The sequence below is a fragment of the Phyllostomus hastatus genome, unplaced genomic scaffold, assembly GCF_019186645.2.
Source record: "Phyllostomus hastatus isolate PE091 unplaced genomic scaffold, TTU_PhHast_1.1 phas_contig_148, whole genome shotgun sequence".
NCBI classification, from domain to species: Eukaryota; Metazoa; Chordata; class Mammalia; order Chiroptera; family Phyllostomidae; genus Phyllostomus; species Phyllostomus hastatus.
The window spans coordinates 23,304,012-23,326,320 of record NW_025333607.1 but is presented as its reverse complement, the minus strand read 5'-3'; the positions used below and the strand labels follow the sequence as shown (position 1 = coordinate 23,326,320).

At 70.2% G+C, this 22,309-nt stretch overlaps 1 protein-coding gene across 5 annotated transcripts in view; it reads right to left on the bottom strand.

Moving 5' to 3' along the window:
- Window positions 1-338: 338 nt before the first annotated feature.
- Window positions 339-22,309, bottom strand: part of NAV1 (neuron navigator 1) — a 132,795-nt gene continuing 110,824 nt past the window's right edge. For 2 of the 5 annotated variants that reach the window (XM_045817106.1, XM_045817130.1), the window contains 24 exons: window positions 21,615-22,058; window positions 20,934-20,975; window positions 20,288-20,436; window positions 18,618-18,788; window positions 17,764-17,816; window positions 17,075-17,098; window positions 16,890-16,967; window positions 14,137-14,220; window positions 13,862-13,973; window positions 11,804-11,925; window positions 11,173-11,181; window positions 8,959-9,158; window positions 8,558-8,750; window positions 8,310-8,478; window positions 7,949-8,043; window positions 7,743-7,838; window positions 7,406-7,565; window positions 6,444-6,679; window positions 5,708-5,862; window positions 5,523-5,594; window positions 4,970-5,166; window positions 4,380-4,498; window positions 2,448-2,645; window positions 339-1,250 (listed from right to left, as the gene is read on the bottom strand). In XM_045817106.1, coding sequence (XP_045673062.1) covers window positions 1,155-1,250; window positions 2,448-2,645; window positions 4,380-4,498; window positions 4,970-5,166; window positions 5,523-5,594; window positions 5,708-5,862; window positions 6,444-6,679; window positions 7,406-7,565; window positions 7,743-7,838; window positions 7,949-8,043; window positions 8,310-8,478; window positions 8,558-8,750; window positions 8,959-9,158; window positions 11,173-11,181; window positions 11,804-11,925; window positions 13,862-13,973; window positions 14,137-14,220; window positions 16,890-16,967; window positions 17,075-17,098; window positions 17,764-17,816; window positions 18,618-18,788; window positions 20,288-20,436; window positions 20,934-20,975; window positions 21,615-22,058 — 3,274 coding nt within the window. In that variant the 3' untranslated portion in view covers window positions 339-1,154. The remainder of the gene's footprint in view (window positions 1,251-2,447; window positions 2,646-4,379; window positions 4,499-4,969; window positions 5,167-5,522; window positions 5,595-5,707; window positions 5,863-6,443; window positions 6,680-7,405; window positions 7,566-7,742; window positions 7,839-7,948; window positions 8,044-8,309; window positions 8,479-8,557; window positions 8,751-8,958; window positions 9,159-11,172; window positions 11,182-11,803; window positions 11,926-13,861; window positions 13,974-14,136; window positions 14,221-16,889; window positions 16,968-17,074; window positions 17,099-17,763; window positions 17,817-18,617; window positions 18,789-20,287; window positions 20,437-20,933; window positions 20,976-21,614; window positions 22,059-22,309) is intronic. The other 3 variants (XM_045817108.1, XM_045817116.1, XM_045817124.1) reach the window with 3 other exon arrangements.

The window sequence follows — 22,309 nt, the reverse complement described above, 5'->3', positions numbered from 1 at the left end:
CGGGCGTCCGGCCCTCGCGCCAGAGGCTGGCCGTGGGGCGCTGTGTGGTGCTTTCTCTGAACAGGAAGGTCCCCTTCTCCCGCTGCTGTCGCTGCACCAGCGCCGCGAGTCTCCTGCCAGCCGGGAGGATGCTGAGGCCGGAGGCACCGCAGGCACCTGCTGGCGCCCACCAGAGGGCGCCAGAGTCCCCAAGGAAAACCTGCCGGAGAAGCCACACCAGCCCCAGCGTCTCACGGCCACGTGAGATGGGGGAAAAACAAGCCCACAAAAGAGAAAAGGAAAATAAATAGGCAAAAAGGGAGGAAAAAGAGAAACAAAACAAAAACAAAAACAAAAAATAAAGAAGCAGAGTTTATTGACGCCCACGCCCGTGGGGCGTGCGGGGCTGGGGCAGCGGCCGTCCTTCCCGCCAGGGCGGGTGCCGCGTGGTTTCCGTGGTGCCGCGTGGTTTCCGTGGCGCCGTGTGGTTTCCGTGGCCCGGCCGTCCTCCGGCTGTCCTTCCCGCCGGCCGCTGGCCCGCGCCCGCCGTCACCCGGGCGGCCGGGCGTGTGCTCCCCCGGCACCTGGCTCCCCCTCCAGCGGCATCCGTCCCTCGTTTCGACAGCGTTTGCAGGTGGATCGGAGCGTCTTTGAGACCACATGCTGCTCCTCCCGGGCTCCACCCAGACCTCCTGGGGGGGTGTCGTTGGCAGTGGCGGCGGGTGGGGAGGGGTCTGCAGAAGTCCGGGGTGCTCCCGCCTCTCTCGGGGGGGCGCCCCCCTGCAGGGACGGTCTCTCTCAGAGCTGCTCCTGAGGACTGGCGAGGACCCGCCGCGGGCTCATCTGCTGTCTCCCGCACCCCCCCCAGAACGCCCAGGAGTCTGTCGTCCAGACGAGAAACCCAGGGAAAAGGCCCAGTGCTGTCCTCTCCCCACGGTCAGGAGAGGGGGCCGGTTCACGGGTGCGGGGGCACGAGCTCCCGAAGGCTACCCGCCAGTCCCTCCGGGAAGTTCTCAAGGGCGCAGCACCGAGCACCCGCCGGCTTCCCGTCCCTCCTCCCCCGCCCGTGCAGGCCTCGCCGGGGAGCCAGGCTCGGGGAGGGCGGGGGCGGATGGCGCTGCTGCTGCAGCGTCCTGTGTCCTGGGGCGGCGGCGGCGGCGGGGACCACCAGGCCCTCAGAGCGTCGCCTGCAGGTTGGGGTCCAGGATGGTCTCCCGGTCCGGGGACTCGATGTAATTGGCAGCTTCCTGCAGCTTCAGCAGCATGGCCATCTAGAGGGGGCAGGACGAGGGGGCAGGACGAGGGGGCCGTGAGGGTGCGGACCGGGGCCTGCCTGCCTGCCTGCCTGCAGGGGGCGCTGTCAACCATCCCGGGGCGGCTCTGAGCCTTGGTCTGCCCGTGAGTCAGGGCCCCGCTTGCAGACGAGGGTCATGGGGGTTCCCCTCTGAACCCACACCCTGGGGGCGTCTGGGCGGCGGGTGCTACGCTGGTACGTGGGTGACAAGCCGAAGGAGAGCCCCCGCGAGCCAGGTGCCGCCCTCGGGAGAGGGCGCAAGGCCTGGGCGCACGGCGCACGCCAGGTGGAGCGGGGGAAGTGCCGACAGGCGCATCAGCCCGCAGCGGGACTCGGGGTCGCCGCGGGGACCCCCCCGCCAGCTCCCAGGCCCCGGTGCTCGGCTCGGGTCCTGCCCCTTCCCCTCCGTCCCCTGCGTCCCGCTGCTGCTCGGAGCCTGGGACCCCCCTCAGCGAGGCCCGGCCAGCCCTCCGTTCCGCCGGCCCCCCACCCTGCTGACGCAGTCTCCGGTGTCAGCGTTCTCACGCGCACTTTCAGTGAAGCGGAAACGTGAAGAAAAACGCACGACGGCCACAGGGGAAGACCTTCCTGCTCGTAAGGTCCAGCTCGAGGGTCACGGGACTGGCCCTCAGGCCGTCCTCAGGGACACGCCCGCCGCCTCGCGGGGGCCGTCTCCCCGTCTCCCCATCCGCGTCTGCACGTCCCCCGTGGCTGGAGAGGGGGCGCCCCTCTCCGTGCTCACCGGCCACGTGCCCCCTGCTCTGGCCCAGAGCCTGTGGGGGGCCCCTGTCCACCCCTCCGTCGGGAGTGTGCGGGGACGTTTCCTCTGCTCTCGGCTCAGGCCCCCGGCGTCTCGGCGCTGCCGACACGCCCCCCGCTCTGTCCCCCGGCCCGGCCGGCTCTCTGCAGGGTCCACGAGGTGCCTGGATGGACGCTGCCCGCCCCCCAGTGCCGGTGGAGAGGACAGGCAGCCAGGGGCCACGCTGCACAGTGGGCGTCCCCGCCTGGGACCGGGCCTTGCGAGAACGTCCCCCCTCCCCCGCTGGCACACGTGCCCACCTGCCCAGGTGGGCGGCGGTACGAGCCCCTTGCCCCCGGGGCTCAGACAGCCAGGGCTCCCGCGGGCTCCCCCGGGCCCTGGCCCCACGGGTGCTCCCCCGGCTCGCCCACTCACCAGGGGGTCCGACTCCAGAGAACTCGGGGTGCAGTCTTTGACCGTCCTGTCCTCGGGCGGCGAGGCCATGCTGTGGGGGCCCACGGTGGGCGGGGGCAGGTGGTATAGCTTCGACTGGTCCTGCTGGGCGGACGGCCAGGGGAGCGTGTCCCGGACCCACTCCACGGGGTCCTCCCAAGCAGCTTTCTGCCCGTGCACCTGCGGGGAAGGAGCAACGGGGTCAGGGGAGGGGGGCCCACAGACCAGAGGCTCGGCCACGCCGTCGCCCGAGGGTGCCTGCACGTCTCAGGGCCTGTGCCGATACTCCGGTCCTGCGGGGTCTCCTGGCGCTCCCAGCGCGGGAGGTGAGCGCATGTGAACCGGCGGAGGCACTTGGGAGGACACTGTGGCCGAGTTAGAACGTAACACGCACAGATCTCAAGGCCCCGCAGTTCCACCTCTCGAGGAGGAAACACTTCCCTGCTTTAGCAGTAACAGCTTGAGAACTTGTCGGCTGTGTTGAAGCCGAGGCTATCTGTGTAAAAAACGCTTTTACGTAGCAGCACAGTTCACGAGGCCAAGTGCTGGAAACAGCCCAGGTGCCTGTCGGTAAACAAGGGGATCGATAAACTGTGGTACATTTACACAGTGGAATACTATGCAGCAGAGAAAAAGGAGCTCCCGCCCTTCACAACAGTATGGATGGAGCTGGACAGCAGTGTGCAAAGTGAAATAAGCCAGGCGGTGAGGGAAAAATAATGTGCGATCTCGCCTACAAGCGGAAGCTAATTAAAAAAAACAACCGGCAAGCAACATACAACCAGAAACGTTGAAATCGACAGCTTTTAACTGACAGTAACCAGAGGGGAGGGGAGAGGGACACGACCTGGGAAAGACGGGGCAGGGACGTGCATGAACGTGAATGAGGGACCCACGGGCAGAGCCACGGGGGGGGGGCGGGCGTGGGGGGGGGCAAGCAGAGGTGGGAAAAGGGAGACAACTGTGTCTGAACATCAGTTAAAAAGAAGTAAAAAATAAAAATAAAAGATGTGCCCTGGCTGACGTAGCTCAGTGGATGGAACGCGGGCTGCGAACCAAAGAGTCGCAGGTTCGATTCCCAGTCAGGGCACATGCCTGGGTTGCAGGCCATGGCCCCCAGCAACCACACATTGATGTTTCTCTCGCTCTCTCTTTCTCCCTCCCTTCCCTCCCTCAAAATAAATAAAATCTAAAACAAAGGATGCTTTCACATCAACTTGCAGCAATGATGCAAAATTAAGCGGAACAGTGAGCTCTGGCATCATCTGGCAGACCACGCCCCTGGAGATTCACCGCGTCACCAGGGGAGACTTGTCACCACGACACATCACTGCTGTGGACCACGGGTGCCCGGGGGGCCGGCCACGGCATCGGGGCTTGGGAGTGCGCTGTGCCCTGATGTGCCCTGAGTCACCGGCGACAGCAGCCGGAACGGTTTAAAAACAGGGTATCTTTCTTCCACACCGAGCTCTCGTTCGGCCTCCCAACTAAAAGCCCCCCCACACGCTTCCTCGTCTCCCAAACGGCCCGGCCACGGGGGCGGACCTGAGCCGGCCATCCTTCTTGCGGGAGGGGGTTAAGAAGGTCAAGGGACTTAAATGAAGCCACGGTTTTCACTAGCAAGGAGCAAAGGCGGTCGTGGGCCTTTATTTAACCCTCGGTGCAATTCTTTTTTGGTTTGCGGGGACCCCCGGGGCAGCCTGAGTTGGGTGGGCACGAGGCCCCAGGCAGCGCCCGTGCAGCCACCTGCCGAGGGCGGCTTTGTCCGTGGGTGCCCCCGCCTGCCTGTCTGTAAGGGAACCCAGCCCGTTTCGGGGGCCTGCGTCCGACGTGGAGGAAACTGTCCCCCCCACCTGCTTTGGGGGAGGACAGCGGGACCGCGGGGGCGGAGCGGAGCCCGAGGGCAGGGCTCACCTTGACGCCGTCCTTGGCCCCCTCCTGCAGGTAGGGGATGATGGAGTTGTTCCACAGGTCAATGAACCAGGTGCGGAAGTCCTCGATGCCGATGGGGCAGGACAGGAAGAAGCAGGGGCCTGCGGGGACGCGAGGGGCCGTGAGCTGGCTGGGGGCCTGGCTGCCCCGGGGACCCGCCTCTGCCCCCCTCCCCCCAACACCGGGCAGAGGGCCCGGGCGCGCCGAGGAAGAAGGGAGCCCAGCGGGGGGCGATGCTGAGCGGCGTCGGGGCACAGGCAGCGTGGCCGGCGTCCTCCTGAGCTACGCCTCCCAAGGGGGGCGGCGAGGGGCAGCTTCGAAATCCCCAAACACCTCCCCTCCTGTTTTCCCTTAATTGTGGGGAAAACACACGGAAGGGGGGGGCTTGGCGTTCGAAGGCCCAGTGGCCCCCCTAAACCGCGGGGCTCACTGTGCCGGGAAGCTCGCTGAGTGACTCGGGGTCCCGGGTCCGAGGCCACAGCCGGTCCCTCCCGGCTGCGGCCGGCCTGGGGGGCAGGGCGGGGGGCGGGGCGGCGGGCAGGGGGGGCGGGACGATGGCCGGCCGTACACACCGATGAGGAAGTCGGAGGTGCTGTGCTTCTCCAGGAAGGTGTGCAGGTGGTACCACAGCTTGGGCACCCAGTCCAGCACCCGCAGCAGCTCCTCCCGGTTGGCGTTGGCGTCGCTGTCCGACTCCAGCAGCTTCCGCCGCAGGTAGCGGACCAGGAAGCCGTTGGCCGGCTCCACGTTGTTGGAGAAGGTCAGCATCCTGCGCCGGGGTCGGGGCGGGCGGCGTCAGCCCCTGCTGACCGGTCTGTGCCCCTGCCCACCCGGGCGGGCAGGGCTGGCTCCCGGGCCGGGGACTGTGTGCGGCCGCTGGCCGAGGGGGTGCGGGCAGAGAGCCCGACCTGGCTGCCCCTCCACCCTCCGCGGCCCTGCCCTCTCCTGTCCTCTCCTCGCCCCCGGGCCCGCCTGCTCCCCCGACCGACGCAGCAGATACGGCTGCCCTCCCCTCCCAGCCCACAGCTCTCTCCGGTTCTCAGGCCTGCCGCTGCCCACGGCTCTCCGGCCGGCCCCGGGACACAGCGGCGGCACCGACCCCGGGGCGGGGACGGAAGGGCTCACCTGAAGCTCAGGTGCAAGCCGTGATTGGGTGTCATCTTCACGGGCTGATTCGTGGTCCCTATGACGTAGGGGCTGTGGGAACACAGGGCCCAGGGCTCGCTGAGGCTCGGCGAACTCGGGCTGCCCGCCGGGCCCTCCCCCCCCCGCCCCCACCCCCCGGTGGGCGCGGCCCCCCCTCAGCTCACCACTTGTGGTACTTGCAGGTGAGGGCCCCGTTGACCAGCTCGCTGATGGAGCCCGCCTCGCTCAGGTCATCCAGCAGGATCACCAGGGGCACGTCCCCGGTCCCCGTGTCCCGGTCGATCTGGTTGGCCAGGTTGGAGAGGTACAGCTGCAGGTCCTGCCACGGCAGGGCAGGGGGGTGGGGTCAGCCTTCGGGGGCAGCGGCCCCGCCCGCCCTGAGTCTCCCTGGGCCCCCGCCCCCTCCCGGCGCACCCGACACCTGACCGCAGCGGCAGAGCCACATGCGGATGAGCAGTGGTCTCAGGTCTCTGGAGCCCCCTCTAAAGCAGCGGCCCCACCCCTGACACGGCGCACACTAAAGTGGGTTTTCGCCGGTGGGGTGGGGGCCGTGACGCCCCCCCGCCCCGGAAGAACTGAGGTCTGACCCCCGGGTGCTGGGGTGTGCTCGGAGACGCCAGGACTCGGTAGAGGACTGAGCAACAGGAAACACTCAGCTTTGACCGTTTCCTTCCAGAAAGCTCCCGGCCAGCAAGTGCCTTGGGGGAGGAAGGCAGAGGGGAGGGAGAGGAAGGGCAGGATGGGGTGAAAAGAGGGGCTTGTGGCTCAGACCTCGGCCAACGGAAGGAGCGTCACAGGCCGGGGACAGAGATCGAGAGGGGGACAAAGGAGCAGAGAAGGGGACGCGGCGGGGGAGGGGGCGGGGGAGACGGAGGCCCGAAGGGCGGCGGGCGGGGCCACCTTGCAGGACTGCTGGTGCATGTTGAAGGTGCTGACGATGCCCTCGGTGACCTCGCGGCCGGAGCGCTCCACCAGGTACTCGGCCAGCCGGTTGGTCAGGTAGGTCTTGCCCGTGCCGCTGGGGCCCGAGAGGACCAGGCGCCGGTGCTTGAGCAGCAGGCTGATGTAGTGCTGCATCATGGGCTTGGGGATCAGCGTCTCGAACACCAGGCTGTCCACACACTTCTCCTTCAGACCTGGAACCCGGCCCCAGAGCGCGTGAGGGCGGCCCCGGCCCGAGGGCCCCTCCTTCTCTGCGTGGGGGCCCGCTGAAAGCTCACATCCCGGGCCCCGCAGGGAGCCCCTGACCCAGAAGGCTGACGACGTGTATCGTAGTTTTAGGGAGCGGCTACGGGCGCGCGGGCGACTCGGCAGAAATTCCCTGCTAACAAAAACGTCCCCGAGAGCAGGGCTCGGCCCCATCTTCCTCCACCTGGCCGGAGTCGCCCCCCGATACCTGGTACCCGCGGTGGATCGGACCCCAGACCCTCCTCCCCCAGCGCCCTCACGGACACCAAGTCCCCAGGACGCTCAAGTCCCGGCATAAACGGTGTCGTACGTGTGCGTGACCCACACGCAGCCTCCCGTGCGCTTCCAACCGTCTCTGGAGACTCGCAGTACCCGATACAGTGTAAACACTGTGTAAACGTTACGCTGTACCGCTTAGGGAATAACGACGAGAGAAGGTCTGTTACAACCACAGGCCTAACTACAAAGGACACGCCGGCAACAACGGAACGTTTAAAGCCAACTTTCCACCCTGGTGTGCTGGCAGAACCGGAACCGGAACCGGGACCTGGAAGGCAAACGGCGCTACGGCGCAGGGAGGTTTGTACTGCGGCTTCTCGGGAATTGGAGCTGGGTGGGCACCCGGGGACCCCCTGCCCCTCCTCCGCCCACCCGGCCGCAGGGCCGGCGCTGACCTTTGAGGGACACGGAGATGTTGGTGACCCCGCGGCGGCACGGGGGCATCTCCGGGGGCTCCGCGTCCAGCACCCGCTTCACGTGGCTGATGCTGTAGCCGTGGATGGACTCGGTGCTGAGCCCCAGGGTGGAGGCTGGGTCCACCTTGGAGATGTAGTCCTGACGGAAGGGGCACCGGGAGGCGGTGAGGGACGCCGAGGAGACACACACGTGCAGACGGGAAGCCACCAGAAAAAGAAACCCCGGGGGGGGGCACATGGCTCTCCCACCCGAGCCCCAAGGTCCCCGGGCCCCAGCGGGAGGACGAGCCCCTCTGTGGGAGCCCCGCCCCTTTACCTTGAACACCTGGAAAACAGCTTCGTCCAGCACCTTCCAGTCCAGCTTCCCGCTGACCTTGCTGCAGCCCAGGAAGAATTCCTGCTGCTTCAAGTCCTGCCGGGCCAGGATAGAAGCAGGTGAGCCCCCGGGAAGGGCGCGCCAAGGGGAGGGTGCCCCCCCAGGCCCCCTGGCCCCGGCCCCCTGGGTGGGGGAGCGGCGCTCACCCCGCGGATGATGTGCTGCGGCGGCATCCTCACCACCACGCGGAGGGCGGCCTCCTCCTTCGGGCCGCTGCTGATGCCGTCCATGGGCGACAGGTCTGCGGGCGGCGGGGGGGACTGTCGGCGCAGGCGCCCCCCTCCCCCGCCCCCGCCTTCTCCCCACCCCCTGCGGTCCTGGTCCCTCCCCCCCGTTCTCAAAGCGGCCCCAAGGGGACGGCGGCCCGACACCGGACAGCGATGACAGCCGAGGGACCGAGCAGCCCTGTGTCCCCTGGCTTGTGCAACGGTGGGTGGGCCCCATGGGACCCTGTCCCCCACCCCGGGGGCCCGCCCCGCCCCGGACAGGCCCTCCTCCCCAAGGCACCTGAGTCCGGCAGACTCGGGCTGAAGGCATGGGTGAGCGCCAGGCCCAGCGTGCGGCGCGGGGAGGACAGCGCCGACGACCCGGGGACCTGCCCCGGCGCGGAGCCCGCTGGGGGGCCGGGGGCGACCTTCAGCCGGTCGTTCTCCGCCTTGAGCAGGTCCACCTCCAGCTGCGGCCAGAAGAGACGGGGGTAGGGGCGGGGCCGGGGCGCGCGGCCGGTCCCCCCGCCGCGGCGCGGCCGCACCGACCTGCATGTTGTGCATGGTCTCCCGCAGCTGGTCCAGCTGGTGGGCGGAGTTCAGGGCCTCCAGGCGGATGTCCGTCAGCTTCATCTCCTTCTCCCACAGCTCCGAGCGCAGCTCCGACACCTCCTTCTTCTCCGGCTCCTCCTCCTCGCTGGCGGGGAACGGCCGCGTGTGGGGGGCTGGGTGGGCAGGGGCCCTGCGGGGAGGCGGGCGTCGAGCCGGCGGCCAGGGGCCGAGAGCTGGGCTGGGTGTCGGGGGGCCGACCTGCCCCGGGGTGCTCAGCAGCAGCGAAAGGGACAGGCCCCCAGCTCGACCCGGAGGCCCAGGGTAGGAGGGGCTGAGTGCCAGCCGTGGGCGGGGTTCACGCAGGCGCCAGGCGGGGGGCGGCGCAGGCGAGCACTTACTCGGGGGCGTCGACGCCCAGGGAGGGTGGCTGGGAGGGCTTGGCGGCGGGCGAGGCGGTCTCCGCGGACCCCCCGTGCTGCAGCTTGGGGGACGAGGGCGCCGAGGAGTCGGGGGTGGCGATCTCCTCGATGTCGGAGTAGGAGGACGCTGACTTGGGCCCCTTCTTGATGCTGAAGGCTTTGTTGAAGGAGCTCCGGAGCTGGAAGGGAGCGGAACCCGGGGGCGTGGAGGCGTCAGGGACCCCCGTGCGGACGGGAGGGGCGGTCCCGGGCCTCGGAGGCAGCGCGGCGCACGGGCAGGGCCTCCGCCTGCGGGGGCGCAGCCTCCCTCCCCCGGGCTCTGCGGAGCAGCAGCGGCAGCAGAGCGGCCTGGAGCTGGCTGCCGCCGCAGGCTGGGGGGTCGGCCGGGGCTTCTCCCTCCCCAGGGGGGCTGAGAGGGACAGAGAAGCCCCAGAGGTCATGGGGCACGCTCCCCGGCCAGGGATGGCTCCGCCTGGGGACCTGAGGGGGCAGCCCCGACTGGGCACATCGGACCAGTGTCTCCGCGCCTGCAGAGCGGAGCCCGCCGCCGTGGTGGCTCGGCGGAGGTCGCAGAGCAGACAGGCATCGGGCCTGCCATGCCGTCTCTGGGCTCCCCGCGCCCCAGGCTCTGGCGCCTTCCAGCGCGCCCACCGGAAGGGCCGAGAACGAGGGGTGTCCCCCTGCGGCCCTGGGGACGCAGTCACGTGACCACAGCCCGTGCGTCGGGGGCAGCCCATGAGCTGGGGGGGGCAGGTGGGAGCCGGACCTGCACACGGGCCGCGCCCCTCGCCCGGCACATGCACCACACAGCATGCCACACAGCACAGAGGGACACGGGTGGGGGGACAGGGGGGGACAGTGATGGGGGGTCTGAGGGGACGCTTCTGAGGGTGTCCCGAGGGCTGCTGGTGGCGGCAGGGTCTGGTGGGGGCCGGCGTTGGGGGCCCTGGCAGGTCCGATGAGGGTGACCACCCGCGTGGCCACGGTGGGCGGCGAGGGAGGGGAAGATGCGTGGGCAGCGGCAGGAAGCCGGCGGGGCCCGTCGGCCGAGAGCTCGCCCGGCCCAGAAGCGCCGCAAAGCCGGGTCCCGGCCGAGAGGCCCCCCGAGGCGGGAAGGCCAGAGTGCGGGCTCACTGGGCTCGGCGCGGCCGAGGGGCCCTGGGGCTGGGACTCGGGCTCCCGAGTTCCCGACGCCAGGAGGTCCGCTCCTCACGCTGCCTGGTGGACAGCCGCGTGCGTGTGTGAGCCCACATGCGTGTCCCGTGTGCTCGTGCATGCACCCCGGCCTCAGCCTGCAGAGGGCGCCACTGTTCCAGGAGCGTCCCGATGGCTGGTGGGGGGGGCGCACCGGGAGGGACACTGACCGGGGGGAACCGAGCTTAAATGGTCTCCGTGCCCTGCCTCTCCGGTCAGCGCCCAGCTGGGCAACCTCCGCCCGCCCTGCCCAGGGCTCCCTGTGCCCGGCAGCGCCCACGCAAAGGCGTCTCTTCCCGCACCACCCCCTGGGCCGTCCCCTTTCTGCCCCTCCCCGGGGGCGTCCCTCCCTCCGGGGGTCAGTCCCTCCTCCCTCCCAGACCGGGTCAGCGTGCCCACAGGGGCTGCTCCCAAGGACCCAGTCTCCTCTGTCGACTCCCCGGCAAGTCTGCGGGCTCCTGGGGGCCGAGACCGGAGAGTGCACCTCCGCACCCCCTCCCCCGCCACACGCAGCCCAATGCCGGGGGCGGGAGTGGGCGTGGCCCTCAGACGCCTGTCAGGGGCCGTGCCCTGCTCCGGGGACTCTCCTTGGAGACCCTGCGGGTGCCGAGGGGGCTGCACACGCGAGGGGCCCCGGGCAGGGTCCTAGGCCTCAGCTAACTCAGGTTCCCCTCACCCAGACCCCAACTGGCCCCCGAACGCGGGGTGCACGGAGGGCTCCTCTTCTCCGTTGTGGGGCTCCGAGGGGTGCCAGAGCGAAAGCCAGCAGCTCCCTTTCGGGGCGGGAGTCGCCTGACGGGGGGCGGAGGGAGGCTGTGGCCCCCGCTGGCTCCTGCGCGGGTGGGGGCAGCCGCGGGGGCCGTGCCGTGGGGCGAGCCAGGAGCTCGGGGTCGGGGTGGTGCTGTGAGCGGCCCGCCTGCCTTTGGGGGGGCGCCGCTGTGGAAATGGGGGGCATGATGAGGGGAAGAGAAGACAGGGGAGGGGAACCACATCTCTTACCTCATAGACCTGGAAAAAAATGGGGTTTTGAAGTCAGCATTTTGAAGGGAAAAAAAAAAAAGAAGCGACACTTAATCAGGCGTTTCACACAGCGGGCACCTGCCTGCCTGCCCGCCTGCGCTGTGCGGGGTCCGTAGGCCGGTCCCCCCCACACCCCGGGGCAGAGGGCCAGAAGCCTGGGCTCGGGCCCCTCCCCACCCCCGGCCAGGGAGGCCTGGACGCTCAGGCAGGGAAAGGGCTCCCCGGCGGACGAGGTCAAGCCCAGCTGCATGAACGCCTCCCCAGAGGCGGAAGAGGTGGCCCCCGGAGCACCGGGGTGCGCGGCTTTGTCCATGACTCGGTGTAGAGGGGCCGCAGGGAGGCGGGGCCCAGGACCCCAGCGCACCCCCCCGCTGCTGACGAAGACCGTGGACCTGACCTGTGCGGAGACCCCGGGAGCGCAGGCGGGACAAGCACGGGGGCCACGGGCGGGCGGGCCAGCAGCCCTCGCTCTGAGCGGACAGGGGCTCGGTGACCACGACGAGGGGACTACGTGTCGGTCCCCGAGAAGGACCCGCTGCCTGCGCTGGGGGGACGGGCGGGGTGGTCGCCGGGCCGCACGCACAGGACCTGCCCCGGGCCCCTCACCCACCCAGCTCTTCTTCTTCTTCTTCTTGGCGTCCGCGTCCTTGCCGCTGCCCACGCTGGAGTGGCTGGTGACGCTGTTCAGGCTGGAGATGCTGTCGGAGGAGTTCTGCCGCTTGATCCGGAGCTCTGGGGGGCGGGGCGGGGCGGGGGGGAGGGGTCAGAGGTCGGAGGTGGGAGGCGGGGGCAGGTCTCGGGTCAGAAGGCGGGGAAGCCGCCGACGGACTCCGCCCCGAGGTCCCATCACTCATGTGCCGCTCATTCTTTCCACAGGCGTGCATCGCAGGTCGGTCACGCCTCCGTGTAAAACACGCGCTAAAGGCAGAGCCTGAGCAGGAAACCCCGGTGCACAGGGCGCAGGAGTCCGCCCAGACTGACGGGGCGGGCTCAGCCGACTCCGAAAGCGGGGGTTCCCGCGGCCAGGGCGCCCGGCGGCACACTCCCGCCCGAGAGGGGCTGGGGGTTCCGGCCCCTCCGCTCCCTGCATCCCTGCGGCTCCGTCACTGTCCCTACGGTCGGCGGCAGCCACCCCAGGGGCAGCGGGCGTCCCCCCGCCCCGTGGCTCTGACTCAAGTTCCCCCGGGGATGGAGGACACTGCTACGCATCTCTCCCCGCGCTCACCGGCCCCGCGCACACCGTCCCAGAGGAACGGCCGTCTGAGGCCCCGTTCACAGTGCAGGCTGCTGCCGCACTTTCGGTTGCTGAGGTTTCCGTTCACTCTGGGTGCCAGACCCTCCTCAGACAGACAGACAGACACCGGACGGGCAGACGGCCTCTCCCACCCTGCGGGCCGTCTGCTCGCGCTCCGGACGGTGTCCTCGGACGGGCGGGAAGTGAGGGGAAGGACGCCGGGAGGAACGGAGAGCCCGCTGGGATGGGAGCCCGGGAACTCGGGGGTGTGGTCTGCGTGTGCATGTGCACGTGTGTGCAAGTGTGCGGTGTTTCTGAGCACCAAGGACGTGACGGGCCGAGCGGTGAGCGCTAACGTGCATTCTCTGGTTCCAGTGCGACAAACCCAGGGGTCACCCCCATTTCACAGAAGTCGAGGAGAGTGCAAACTAAGCACCGAACTCGGTAGGTGGGTCAGCCCCGGCCAGCGTGCCTCAGCCGGCGGCGGGCGGTCCGGTCAGCGAAGGGCAGTCTATCGATGCTTCTCCCTCCCCTTCCGCCCTCTAAGGGATGGAAGGAAGGTCCCCGGGCGAGGTTAGATTTGGGGGAGACAGGGGCTGCTGGAGGGTTCAGGGACAGCAGGTTTGGGGAGGTGCTGTGACAGGAGCCACATCACAGGGGGGTCCCGGGTGACGGGGGGGGGGGAGGAAGAACAGAGACAAGATTACAACCAAAAGGACAGGGGGATACACTGTTCTTTCCTCGGAGACAAGACAGACGTAAGCGTGAACACAGGGGAAGGGATGGACCCAGAAGCCAGAGATAAGGGAATGAGTGTGTGTGTGTGTGGGGGGGGTGATAGCCAGAGGGGCCACCCCAAAGCCAGACAGGGTGTCACCCTTGGCAAGAGGGGACCGCTCCTCCTGACAACGGGAGAGAAACCACCGAGGACCGACGAGCGTGAGCCGCGGCTGGGACAGTCGGAAGGGGGCTCCTGGAAGAGCTTATCTTCTCCGCGCGGGGGGAGGGGGGGCACATGGATGTTCAGAGTCAGGGCGGAGGGGGCCCGGGGGCCCACGCCGACCGTGACCGAGGCGGCCAGCCCAGCTGCTCAAGGCCTGGCCGGAGTCTCAGGGCCTCAGCCCACCATGGGCCTGGACCTCAGCAAAGCCGACCACTCAGAGGCGGTCAGAGGCCAAGGTGAACCTGTCACTGAGCCTCACGGCCTAGCCTACGTGACCACTGCCTCGCATGAAGAGTGGACGGCACACCCGTGAGGGTCAAACCAGATCACGCATGCACGTGTGCAGGCATGACACATTTACGTAAAATGCACAGCGTGGACCTGTTATGTTTTCAGCGCAGCAGTGGGGTCAGAGCAAAAGGTACAGAGACTCTCCATGCACTCCCCATCCCCCCCACGCACAGCCCCCGCATGCGCGCCGCGCCCCCCACCTCTGGGCGTGGACTCGGAGGCGCTCAGTGCCCCCTGAATGACGGCCTGGGCCTCGGAGTTCTTCTTCTTCAGGAAGTCGATGGTTTCCCGCAGGTCCAGCAGCTCGGTGTCCTGGGTCAGAGACGGGAGAGGCGTCCCTGGGGGGCCTGGAGCACCCACTATGCGCCAGGCAGCGGCTGGGTGCCGGCTTCCCGCCGGACGCGGCACAGGGGTCGGGGCTTCGTTAGGAAGGGGCGGGGCCGCGGCCGGCCTGACCCTGCCCCGGGCCGCTCACCTTCTCCTCGGCGGTCTCCGCCAGGTGCCGCAGGCGGGACGTCATGTTCACCAGGCTCTGCTCGAACGCGGCCACCAGGTTCGCCTGGAAGGAGCACACGGGGGCCCTGGAGTCACCTGAGGCCCGAGGGGGAACCGAGGGGGTACACAGTGCAGCCGACCTTCTGTCTCAGGGCCAGCGGGGCCGACCGACGCCCGGGGGAGTGACTCGAGGTTTCCCTGGGTGGACACGGGGACAGGGTCCAGTTCCTGCCAGGGGGCCCCTGGGCCCTGGGGCTTGTCCCTGTCATCGGCCAGGGGTGGGACTGTCCCTGCTCCCCAGAGGGCTCAGCAACCCCCAGGGGCGGTGCTGCTGTCCCGCGGAACCCGCTGTCCAGCCGGCTGCCCCGTGCGGCCGGTGAAACCACGTGTCTTTCCTCTAACGCTCCTGGGGGCTCTCCTTGCTCCTGGCTTCTTCAGCCTCTTTGCAGGGCCAGGGGGAGGGGCTCGGGAAGCAGCCGGGGCACTCCACACCTGGCCACCAGACGTGAGGAGGGAGGGGCACCCGGGACCCTCCAGGTGAGAGGCAGCCCGAGGCCACCCAGGCACGGCCTGAGCCGGTGCCGGACTCGGAGGAGGGGAGGACGGGCGAGGGACTGAGGCCAGCGCTGCGAAGGGGGACAAGGAGTGGCCGTCCGTGTAGGGGGGCAAGCGACCGAGGGGAGACCCGGCAGGAAGTGACAGGCGCGTTCTGCCCGCCCCAGGACGCCACGTGCGCCGCCCTCGCTGCTTCCTGCCGGCCAGGGAGCCTCCTCCAGGGGGGGCCGGCGCGTTCGCACCCGCTGCCCGGGGGCCCCCGGGGCCTCCCGCTCGCCCGTGGCTGCCGGCAGTGCCTGTGGTCCTGCTCCAGCCTCCGCCTGGTCCTCGGGGCCGAACCCGCCGCCAGGGCCTGGGCCCCCCGGCGCCTGTCCCGACCCCAAGCACTCTGCGTCCCCGTCCCGTGCAGGGAGCGCCCGTGTCCGCGGCTCCAGGTCGCTCGTTTCTTCTCCGAGTCCCCGCCCGTGTCTGGACAGACCGCTGGAGGCCCCCGACAATGCCTGGCTTCTCGTGTGCTCCCCTGTGCCGGCCTCTCCTGCTGCGGCTCCCTTCATAATCTGCGGGTTTTCCTCCTCCCTCCCCTCTGAGCCCCCCAGGCCTGACCGAGGGAGGGCGCCTGCGGGACCCTCGGCTGCTGCGTGGCGGTACCGGAGGGAGGGTGGCAGGGGGCGCATCGGCGTCCGGGTGCGCCCTCAGTGTGGGCGGCCCGGGGCCCATGGAGCGTGACCAGAGCTGGGTCCCGCGTGCGTCGGGGTCCGGGAGGGCAAGCCTGCCTCAGTCCCTGTCCCCAGTCATCTCCTGCCTGAGGGCGGGGCCGCGACCTCGGCCAGAACCGGCCTTGAGCGTGCAGAACCTCGCAGGTCTGGGAGTTCGGGTTGTGCTGTGTTGAAGCCCAGGAACTTCCTGTTCTGGGCAGAACCGTCCCCGAGCTCCTTCTCGTGGCCCCGGCCCCGGCGTGGCAGCCTGACGGCAGGCGGGGGGGGGCGGCGGCACGGACGATGGGAAGCCGGCCCACGCTCTCTCTTTTCTGGGCTCCGTTCCCGCAGCAGCTCCCAGACGCGACTCTCCGGGCTGTGCCGGGCCTGACCCTGGCCGCCGCCTCGCCGGGTGGGGTGCAGGGAGGGGGTGGCTCTCGTTTACGTTCCAATCCCCGTGAGCCCCCCGAGCGGGAGAAGCACTCGACACCAGTTTCCAGCAAACCACAGGCGGCAGCGCCTGAATCCAGGGCTTGCGACAGAGAGGACAACAGCTGGTGGATCGGAAACAGGCGAGAGCTTGGGAGAGCCTCCTTCCCGGTCCCGGGGGGACCCTGGGCCGACAGCTGGGTCCCCGGGAGAGGAAGGCAGAGGGGCGGCCAGGACCCGCGGCGGAAGCTGGAGACACGGCCACTTTGTGAAGCACTTGGAACCCTCCGCAGATCCGGCTCAGCTGGTGTTTACAGCCTCGGGAGAAGGGCTCTGTGTTCCGTGCGTGCGCCCTGGCCACGGCCGGGCCGGAGTGGCGGCTGTGCCTGCCCCACCTCGTGGTGCTGCCATGGGGGTGGGGGGGTCCGGGGGGGGCATCTGAAGTCTGAAGAAGCCCCTTCGAGGCAGACGCCCCGGGGGCAGCTGGAGGGCACACACAGCAGCCCCGGCTCCCAACCCGGGCTCGGGTGCCCTCTGCCAGCTGCCCTGGGGCCTCCTGGGAAAGGCAGCCGGGGTGTGGGGGGAGCAGGGGTGGCGGGGCTGGGCCAGAGTGGGGTGGGCCCCAGGCAGGAGCGTCACGGTCGCCAGAGAGAGTTCCGGAAGCCAGCTTCGGGCCTGCCCGGTTACCCGGGGTGAACACAGACAGGGGCAGGGGCGACTCTTGCCAAGGCCTTGGGGATTCCAGCCCATAGTAACCACCGCTGTCCAGGCTGACGGCGAGGCCTTGCCAGTCCCCCACCCAACCGCTGGCGGCCCCCTCTCCTTCCTCCAGGGAGTTCAAAGGCCATCCATGTGGAATCACCCACACTTCCTGGCTACACTTGGGGCAGAACCATTCGCTACAGAAATCAGCACTCAGAGACGGGGTGGGGGACCCTCAAGACCTTGCCCCCTTGGCCTCGGAGCCCGGGGGGCGGCGAACGCCGTAACCCCCCTCCTGTGGCCGCGCGACTCTGACTTCCGCCACGTGACTCGGTGCCCGGGCCCCACTCACGTTGGCAGACAGCTGGGACGTGAGGGTGGCCACCTTCTCCTGCGAGGACTCCAGTTCCCGGCGGAGCTTGCGGATTTGCTGCAGAAGGAGGAGAGGGGCCGCTGAGGGCGGCTGCGGTGGGGGACGGGGGGGGGGGTCTGGCGTGCAGGGTGTCAGCAGGCAGCGGCGGAGGCCGGGCGCCCTACCTCGGACTGCATCCTCTCCTCCGCCTGAGGAAGGCAGCGCAGCAGGGGAAGAGAGGGGGGGTTACGGTGGGGGCCAGGCTGCCGGGCCGCGGCCGGCCAAGCGCTCGGACAAGCACGGCCCCGGGGTACAGAGAGGCTGAAGCAGAGCCCCGGCCCTGGCCCCCCACCGCACTGGGCGCGACCCTGCGCCAGGGTTTCGACCGGAGACGTCTCCGGAGCTCGAGTCCCGCCAGCACCGCGACCGCCGAGGCGGCTGGGAAACGAAGCTGGTCGATGGGAAGGGGTCACGACCGGGGCAGGAGGAGTCCAAGGGAGACGGAGGGTGACAGCCCAGGGCGGCACCTGCTGCCCCAGGAAGGGCACGTGGGGGACGGCACACGGTTCTGGGGTCCTGGAAACCCACTCACGGCGCCTGGCCACGGAGGCCCCCGCTCCCCACGGCACAGAGCCGGCTCCGTGACCGGGGCACGCCCCGGCCGTCCACACAGGGCTGCACGGCAGATCCCGAGTTAGCGGCGAAGCCAGGCAGAGCCCGAGCAGCTGACGCGCCCGGCCGAGGGCCCCCCACCAGCGTCCACCCCGGGTCCACAGGCCCCAGCCCCAGTCCCAGCCTTGGGAGCCCCCCCACGCCCGCCCCGGGTCCACAGGCCCGGCCCCCGCTCCGGCCCTGGCCACGGGAGCGCGCTTACCGAGGAGTAGGTGGAGGACGCACTGGAGGCCAAGGACAGCACCGAGCCGTGCACTGGAAGAGGAGAGAGCAGGGCGTCAGCGCCGGGCCCCGCGGGCGAGGCACGGCCCCCGGGAGGAGCCCGAGGCAGCAGCCGGCACCGGTTCTGGAGCCGAGAGGAAGGAAGCACCGCACGGGCACCCGGCTGGTGCCGACGACCCAGAGCAGGCCGGGTCCGCTGCGCACAGCGGCTCCTGCTCCAGCCTGCGCCGGCCCGGGCGGCGGGGCTCAGGGGGGGAACGGGGACGTTTGGGGGTCGGTGACGACCGTCTTCCCCCAGGGAAGCCCCGCCGCGGGCCGGCCCCACCTCTCCTGAGCGCAGGGGACCCCGGGCTGGAACCCTGAGACCCTGGGGACGGCGGACCACGGGGTGTGAGGTCTTCCTTACGGTCCCTCGGTGGAGCCCAGCGGAGGAACTCGGGTGCGCCCTCGAGCAGGGAAGGGCCGTGCCCCTCCAGGAGCCTGGCCCCCAGGCTGACCACGACCCCGAAACCACGACCACCACGGGCCTGCTTGCCGCCTTCGTGGGAGAGGAATGAACGCCTAGCTCTCCGTGAAGGCCTCACGGCCACACCACGTCCCTGCGTGTCCCCGTGGAGCCGAAGCCCACGGCCGGGTGAGGGCGGGGCTCGGTCCCCGCTCACTCCCCGCCCCCCGGCCCCAAGGTTTCGGGGCCCCAGACCCTGCGAGGGGATGGGAAGGGGGCGCCGAGATGGCCCGGCTCGCTGTCCTGGAGGTCGTGTGCGTGCGGGGGCGGCGGGTGAGGGCCCGGCGGAGCCGGAGGAGCACGAACCGCGGCGCGGCGCGGGGTCTCACCGTCGTCCGCGGGGTCTCGGAAGGATCCCGACCGGACCATGCCCTTGGGTCTCTCGGCCAGGGACAGGCTGCTCCCCGTCTGGGCGCCGCTGTACAGCTCGAAGGCCGCCTCGTGGGTGGGGATGCTGTTGGAGCGGGTGATCCTGGGCGCGGCGGCCGCGGTGGGGCTCACTGCGAGAGAGACAGAGGGAGGGGGCGGGGGGGCGGGAGAAGAGGCAGGGTGGTCAGCGCCCAGGGCCCCGGGGCCGGAGCACCGGGAAGGAGAGGGCGGGGAGGTGGGTGTGCGGGCTCGGAGCGGGGGCGGGGGGGGGGCCTGCTGTCTGCGGTCAAGGGCGGACGGCGTCTGCTGTGCCCCGCCTGCCCCGGAGCTGCGGCCCTGGCAGGCGAGGCTGGGGGCCGGGGGCCGGGGGCCGGGGGCCAGGCCCTTCTCCCAAAACCTTCACATTGCTGGGATGTGCCCACGAACACGGGCTGTTTTTGCTAAGAACACGCAGGCAGCCGGAGGGCCGAGGCTCAGAGCTGGGCGGTGCGAGGAGCCAGCCAGGAGGGGTCTCGGCCGGGGGGGCTCGCCGGAGGCCTGAGACTCCGCCCCCCGAGTTCTAGGTCACTGTGTAAGGTCACTGTTGCTCTAAGCCGAGAGAGGCCAGCCTGTCTGCTGGGTGCTCCCTGGCGAGACTTCTGACCGACGGAGTGGGCGAGGGTCAGGCCGGGCCAGGCAAAGCCCGCTCCGCTGCCCCTGCTGGGCTCACCGCCTCGGGGCCCACCCCACGAGCATCCCCCCAGCCCACCCCGGGTCTGCCCCACGCAGGCCGGGGGGCGCCGGCGGTCTCCCCAGGAGGATCCACACAGAGCCCCGCCGAGTGCGGACAGACAGACCGCCCCTGCCCAGCGCGGCCCCTCGGCCCCTCGGCCCCTCGGTGGGCACTGCCAACGCGTGCCCCCTCGTTCCCTTCTCGAGGGAACGCCCCGCCTCCTCATTTCCCCTCAGGTGCCCCCGGTTGCCCTGCGGGACACTCCCGGCTTCCCCGCCCGCGGTGGGGAGCGGAGGCGGCTGCAGACCCAGCGAGCGAACCTCAGGCCGGCGCGGGCCGTGGTCCCCCAGGGGCTCCCGCGGGGCCCGCCGCACCGCCCCCCCCAACCTGGGTGTCTGCCCGCCCCATCTCTGAGTCAGAACGCTCACTCGGGCCCGGCCCTCCCTCCTCGGGCGGCTCCGGGAAGGGTGTGGCCAGGGTGCGGCGGGCACTCTGTCTTCAGGGCTGGGACGGTCCTGGCCCAGCCCAGCCCAGCCCGGCCCAGCCCAGCCGCGGGGACCCGGCTTTTCCGGGTTCGGAGGCAGGTCCCACCCTTTGCGGTCAGCCCGCTGCCCCTCCTCCCCCTCCAGCAGCTCAGGGGTGCGGTGCGGGCGTGGGCCCCACCCTGAGAGCGACAGCTGTGGCCGGGGTCTGGGGCTCCTCCAGGCCGCGCGAGGACCGCCGCGGCCACAGACGCCCACCACGCACGCCCCCGGGCAGCGCCCCCTCAAGGTCTGGGAGCGCTCTGCCGCCGACCTTACTTTGGGCGAATAAGCTGCTGCCCTGAGGGGCCACCCAGCGCCGCGGGCGGCAAACAGCAGAGAGCACCCAAAGCCCTGCTGGCCGGCCCGTGACCCCGCGTTAGCCCCGGCCACTGACCTATGTTGGTGAGCTGGCCCTTCGCACTCAAGGACACGGGCAGCGCGGGGGGGGACGGCAGCTCTGACGGGTCGTCGGACTCCGGCAGCCCGCCGACCGTGTGGGAATGTCGTCTGTCCTTGGCCTCCTCCTGGGACGGAAGCTGGTACCTGTCAGGGCAACACTGGACTCAGCCCGGGCCTGGCGGGTGTGCAAGGCCTGAGCAGGGTGAGGAAGGGAGGGGGCAGGCAGGAATGCCCGGGGAGGGAGCCGCGGACCCCCACGAGCGCTGCAGGACGCAGAGGCCGCTCTGCGGGGGCCCGGTGGGTGGGGCGGTTGGGGATGAGGGAGGGAGGAGGCGTCAGAGCTGGGAACAGAGGCCCTGGGCCCGAGGGGCCCGTGTGGCGGTGACTGCCGACACCCAGCCGTGTCCGACGGACGGTCAGCCCTCTGGGCAGCCCGTCCTCCCTTCGACGTGGAGGCGGGGCAGTCACGGGGGGAGTGCTGCTGGGACTGGGGGCACAGGCGGGCTCTGGTGTGAACTTGTCCCTGCCCCGCCCCCAGCAGGGAGCCCGGCTCTGAGGCTGACTCCGGCGCCACGGTCAGCGTGTGTGGGGGGCGGGTGGGGGGCCGGGGGCCGGGCACGAGAGCAGGAGGCCAGGGTTACCTGAGCCCCTTCTTGGGCAGCGTGTTCCGGTCCCGCTGGTCACTGTGGAGAAAGGACAGGAGAGGCGGTGGGCCCGTCTGAGAAACTGGAGCCCGGAGCCCGGGTGTGAGCGCCGTGCGGCCTGCCTGCCGGCCAGCATCTCCACCAACGGAGCCGGACAGTGGCCGCCTCCCGGCCCCGGCCCGAGAAACGTGCCCGCAAGGTGAGAGGTGTTTCTCCAACTAGAAACGGGGGCGTGGAAACGGCTGCGAGGGCCGCACGGCGGCCGATGGACCAGGACGTGACGTCACGAAGGTCATTTCACGGGAGGCAGACGCTGGGGGGGGGGGGCGGCGGGGGGGAGGGTGAACCAGCCACTCGCCCTCGGTCAGGTCAGGTCATGTCCTTGTGCCCTGGTTTCCGCACCAGAGATGCTGGTTTAAAACCAGAACCGGCCTATCTCACAGAGGTGTGGGGCAGGTGGAGGTGCTTCACGCAGGTGAGAGAAGGGGAAAGTCGCCAGGCGGCGACCGGGCCTGGGACTGTGCCCCTAGCAGCTGGCGCGGGTCGGACGCGGGCTCTGGCCGTGTCTGCCCACTCAGCTGTGCCCCGTCTCTGCCCACTCAGCTGTCCCCCGTCTCTGCCCACTCACCTGTGCCCCGTCTCTGCCCACTCAGCTGTGCCCCGTCTCTGCCCACTCACCTGTCCACCTGCCCGGTTCGGGGGCTCCCGCTCCAGGCCAGCTCCTCCACGCCGTCCTCTGCGGGCGCGGCCGGGGGTCCCGGGGGGGCGGGCCCGGGGGCGCTGCCGGGGAAGGCGCTGGGCAGACTCATGGGCACCTGGAGGGACTCCATGCTCCGGTGCAGGCCCGAGAGTTTGGGGTACATGCGGGGCTCCTTGGGGATGGCGAACGCGCTCATGAGCTCCAGGCCCTGTGAGAAGCTGGCGGAGTTGATGTTGAGGATGGGCGCCGGGCTGGGGGTGAAGCAGGAGGAGAGGGGGCCGCCGGCCGTGGGGCCGGCTGCCAGCAGGTCGGGGCCCTTCGGGGCGTGGGCGTCCCCGGAGGACGACAGGTCCAGGCTGTTGGAGTTGACCTTGTCCAGGTTGGCCAGGGAAGGAGGCTTGACGAAGCTCTTTGCCGTGGCCCTGAGGACGAAACGGAGCCCCGGGAGTGACCGGTTAGGGAAGCCGGGGCGGACGAGGCCCGCTCTGCGGCCGTGGCTGCGCCCCTCAGCTGACCCCAAGGACGCGGTGACGCACGCCGGGAGGGAACCCCCACCCGGCCCGGGACCCCCTGGAGCCTCGTGGGGGGAGGGCCAGGCAGGTCTGCCCGCAGTGGTGTGTGCGGCTGTAAGCGAAACCCCCGCGCCAACGCTGAGGGAGGTAAAGGCGAGCGG